Source organism: Stigmatopora argus, chromosome 18 (assembly GCF_051989625.1).
Source record: "Stigmatopora argus isolate UIUO_Sarg chromosome 18, RoL_Sarg_1.0, whole genome shotgun sequence".
Taxonomy (NCBI): Eukaryota; Metazoa; Chordata; class Actinopteri; order Syngnathiformes; family Syngnathidae; genus Stigmatopora; species Stigmatopora argus.
The window spans coordinates 8,594,672-8,599,552 of NC_135404.1; the positions used below are offsets into that span (position 1 = coordinate 8,594,672).

The 4,881-nt window shown below is 41.9% G+C and overlaps 1 protein-coding gene across 5 annotated transcripts in view; it reads right to left on the reverse strand.

The window, feature by feature from the left end:
* Nucleotides 1-3,980, reverse strand: part of LOC144092417 (calcium-activated potassium channel subunit alpha-1a-like) — a 60,116-nt gene extending 56,136 nt beyond the window's left edge. For all 5 annotated transcript variants that reach the window (XM_077625196.1, XM_077625191.1, XM_077625193.1 and 2 more), the window contains exon 1: nucleotides 3,218-3,980. In XM_077625196.1, the coding sequence (XP_077481322.1) occupies nucleotides 3,218-3,451 (234 nt within the window). In that variant the 5' untranslated portion in view covers nucleotides 3,452-3,980. The remainder of the gene's footprint in view (nucleotides 1-3,217) is intronic.
* Nucleotides 3,981-4,881: the final 901 nt, after the last annotated feature.

Consider the following 4,881-nt stretch of genomic DNA (forward strand, 5'->3'; position numbering starts at 1 on the left):
CAGATATACTTCACCCTATATATTTATTAATATATGGCAGTCATTGGCATCAAATAGAATGGGTTGATTTGTCTTTTTATAATCATACATTTCTAGAAGTGAGCCTTTATTGATAAAGCTAGTTGCTTTCATGGTACTCGCATTTCCTTTTGTACTGTCTTTATAGTATAGTATACACAGCATATTGCACGGGAATAGGTCAGACAGTGAACAGAGTGTGTGTGTATGTGATGAGAGCTTGGGCTTGCCCACTAAGCCAACAAATGCAACCTTGAGGCCTGTGTGACCTCCGCCTTTCAAGTCCAAAGCTGTCGGCGTGTTCTCACGGGCACGCGTGTGCCTTGTTGTCGGTGCCAGCCATTTTAGCATGGCGCATTTCACACGCGAGCAGCGAAATACTGGGCGTGAGCGCCTGTTCACCGTCCCCGCAACCCCTCGCCAAGTATGCCGCACGTGTTTTTCCGCTGGGTTGTAAATCTCCGCATTTGTTTCTAGCGGCGCGGTATGAATAAACACGTGGAATGACAAAGTCAAGACACACGCGGGTGTGGCTTTCAAGTAATTTTAGAATCGAGGATTGTCCCGATAACTCCATCGATCTTTTCGGTTTTTCCATCACTCGACAACTTTTTTATCCAAAATAATACATGTAGATAAGGTGCAAATTAGTAATGGTCACTTGGGATTGTGAGGCCTGACAATCCTTCGCTGCCAACCTCTCCCACTTCACATGGATTGGACATCTATCACCATCCACGGCAGCAAACGACTTAGACGGATGTTAATTTTCTCACACAGTACTTTGAGAGAGAAAAAAAAGTTCAGCATAGGTAGAAAACTGGACCACCGCGATACTGTAAACGATGACATCAATCCCATGCTTTAACACAGTTACCTTAGTTACTGTTGCTAAGGGCTGCCGAGGTGCACAGAAGGCGCTCTAAGAAGCACAGCCTGACTCTACGCACCAGAAAAAGTATTGATTTGATGGATTTTTATGTGCCGCGCCAGACGCCTCATCCCTCTGCTTCATAATTTAGGGCGTAATCCTACTCAAATAAAAAGAGCAGACAGATAAAAATAGAAAATTATGCCCTAAAAGCGCTCGGGCTCGTTCATAACTGCGACGGTCGGTGGGAAATTGATGGCCGTGCTCCAAAATTCAATTACGTGGGGCAGTATTAAGCAAGGGCTTGAGAACACGCTAACCAGGTAATGTGGAAACAACTGCATAAAATGGGGCGGCTTGACCCTGAAGCAAACACGATAAAGTATTAATATTAAAGTCACCTGATAGACAAGTTTGGGGCAAATGGTGGGGTAACGAAATATAGCAATGTAAGACTCTGCAACAAAGATGCTAAGCAGGCAAACTTGACTTATTGACCTAAGAGTTATTGAGTTAGTTGTTGTGCTTTAGATTAGGCCTCGTGATATTGGGGGGAAATATAAAATTAAAAAATCACATTGCAACTTTTGGGGGTTTGCAATACATATCAAAAATTGTACATTCTTCACCAGATGACTTGTTTGGGAAGACTTTGGTTAACTCACCATAACCGCATTATATTCATATTAGAGATAACGGAAATTGCGCCTCATTTCTAGAAGATCGGAATTAGGTGGAAAAAATGAATGAGAACTAAATATTGAAATGTCTTTTTTCACAACCATGTTTTGTGCTGCAGAATTGATTTTGGGGAAAAATTATGTTGGTGTTAAGAACCGTCTGTTTACAAAAATAGATGGGCTATTTTCCCCTCCGTAATACATATCCAAGGTATTTGATCAGGATTTTATATCTCTTGCATTATCCTATAATAGTTATGATTAGGGTGAGCTCAAGAAGTTTGAAATGTCCAAAATATCCCCAAACTGTTTGTTTTTCCCATAACAATTGATGATTAGTTTACATTTTTAGAGTTGTTGAGGATGTACAGCATATATATGTATATAAATACATAAATAAATTGAGCTAACAACAGTCAAACAGGTTTCCCGTGCAGGCCTAAAAGTTAGCACCACTACGGGTAGTAATCAGTACTCAAACCGGAACTAAATAGCCAAACAAGAAGTGTGGAAGGGGCCAATGCAATCATGACATCCTGATAAAGTATAATATGGGTGTATGGGGGCCGGGGGGGTGCAGATGGTAGGTAGGAGGTGTTCCTCCATGCTTGTGCACTCAACACCAGATTTACTCTTCAAAGCGCACAAACCTGCTGCCCGTGGCTTGCCAGTTGCTTAGCAACAACAACCCAAAAAGATTTCCTATCCGTGCAAAAGTCTGACCTTGCACTTTTCCCACATTTCTTTTGAGGTTTACACTTGCCTTAAACTTTTTCACTCTATTAAATCACAAACTTCACCGTTGCTGCTTTTCCGTTCACGGGGGAGCTGCACTTTTTCGCGACAACATTTAACTGAAATGGGTACATGGTGGATGGGCATGCAAAATAAGGACACAAAAATAAAGAAGAAAAATATGAGAACACGTCAAGAACCACATTTGAAATGACGTCAAGACTCACTCAAACTAGTCCCTCATCCAATCAAAAGAACCAATATGAGGAACAAAACAAAAAAGCCAACTATTGCCAGTTATTATGATCATGTGTAACATTAACAGCAATAATTGACGTCCAATATATTTGGACAAGGAGGGGAGTTAAAAGTGTACTTCTACTGGAGGAGAGTACTATTGTCATTAGTATATATTAAAAACATTTCAACAAGATAGATACATTTACAATACTTCTATTTATATTTTTTTTGTGAACGCTAATTGACGATGACAGTCGTCCAATCATGTGGCTCATAAAATGGCATGCGACAAGTTGACAAAAATGCTAAAATATCTTTCACTTTAAAGAGTAGAGCAAAAATCTCATTTGCCTTTTTTTTGTGAATTGGAGTTATAGAAAAACAAATAGCTGAGTATCGATAGTTTTGCATTCAAATTGTATAAAATCCAGATTCAAATTGACAGAGTGATGCTTTTGACAACCCAATTGGATTGGACATCTATTGTCAATAAGTGAATTGTCACTTTTTAAATACAGTTCACGTATATTAAAACCTATTAACATTTAAGATGTACATGTTAGATATGTATGAAAATAAATACTTATTCCCATTATAGTTGAATAATTGCAAAAGAGTGGCAACCAACAAGTGGCAGTTTTAACATTTTGGAAGCATGTTCATGCAATCCTACCTTCTTCTTGGCTTGGCAGTGGCAGCACACCGTCCACAGGTACTTGAGGGTCCTCCACAGCAGGATGATGAAAAGCCCCCCGAAGAAGGTGACCATGGACGAGGCGAGGAAAGCCCACCACATGCGCTGACCGTTGCTGTCACACGGCACGTCGGGCGAAAAGGGGATGATCATGTTCATCTTGGTGATGTGCACCGACGGGTCCAGGATCGACTTCTCCCGGTTCTTAGGCATGGTGCTCGGTCACCCCCGAGGCCGGGGCCGAGGCGGGGGGGCGGCGGCGGCGGTCGAGGCGACTCAAAGCGGCGGGGATCGGTGGCCCTCCGTGGCCATGGCGAGTCGGAGTCGCCGGCGGCCGCGGCCAAAGTTGCCTTGACGCGGCTGGGTTGCCGAGCAACTTCCGATCAGATCAAAATCGGGGCTTGGGGGGGCTCCGGCGTCGCGATAGCAAAGCGGATCCGATCTTCGTGCGTCATCCGGTGCGTAAACCAAGGCTTTTATCACCGAAAACAACAAGGTAGATAGACGGATGGATGGTGAAGAGAAAACGCCGTCGACGCTGTTGCTTCTGATGAGTTCGCTTCAACATGTGACGCGGGGCGTTTCTTTTCTTTTTTTCAATGAAAAACGATGTTTAAAATGGGAAATTAAAGGAATCCATCTTGTTATTTCGTTTAAAAAAGAGCGATCGGCGTGATTGTTGGCGTCCGATCGTCGCACGCTGGAAGTCGGCCTGATTGTAGCAGATGCACAGGTGGTGATGGTGGGTGGAGGGAGCGAGGAGGGGGCGGGGCTAAACCCTTCAGACGTGATGCTGAACAAAACAGGAGGAGGTTCGATTGCCTATCAATCAACACTCATCCCAAACCTCCATTCTGTGGAAGGGATGTTTGAAGTTTCATCCAATATTAAGAAAACAAAAACATCTAGAAAGGTTAATGGTGGTGTTATTGTTTAGTTTGACTTCAACCGGGAGTGGCAAACTACTTGGTTTTCTTTTTAATCCATGTTTTATCTTCACTATCTGGCAAGCCTGTAGTGAAAAGAGCCAGATTTACTGTTACTATGCAACCCCTGCATCTCAACGTTGTGTATGCAAGTCAAAACAAACAAAACGATAAGTCTCACATCAGTACACACGTCATGATGTTTAGTCGTTTTATCATATCTTGGAGGTGCCTAAAATCAGGTGAAGCTTCTTTAGAAATTGCATCAAAGTCAATCTTTTGCTCTGGAGGAAAGAAAGCTCATGGTTATCATTCTAACTGCAATGTAAGAATAAATGTCAGGATAAATACGCTAAGTGCTTTTTGCATGAATGAACTAAAACCACATCCATTTATGAATTTGACAAGGAAAAACGTCAACTAACTCAATGTATTAATTTTAAAGAAAATAACAGTTTTAACGATGACGCATAGATGGTGTTTTGAGTGGGTTTTGGTTCTCCCTAGTGGACAAACAAGGCAGTGCTCTCATTTCAAGGACTTGCTCCAAATTGTTCCATACAAAAAATAAAAATGTTCAGCAACGCAATCCTCGGATGACGCAAGTACTTTTTTAATGAATGGATTTGGCTTCTGAAGGGAAAAATAACATCCAAGGTTGGCTATATTTTTGGTTAGAAATATGTCATTTAGGAAAAGAATACATAGAGACATTAG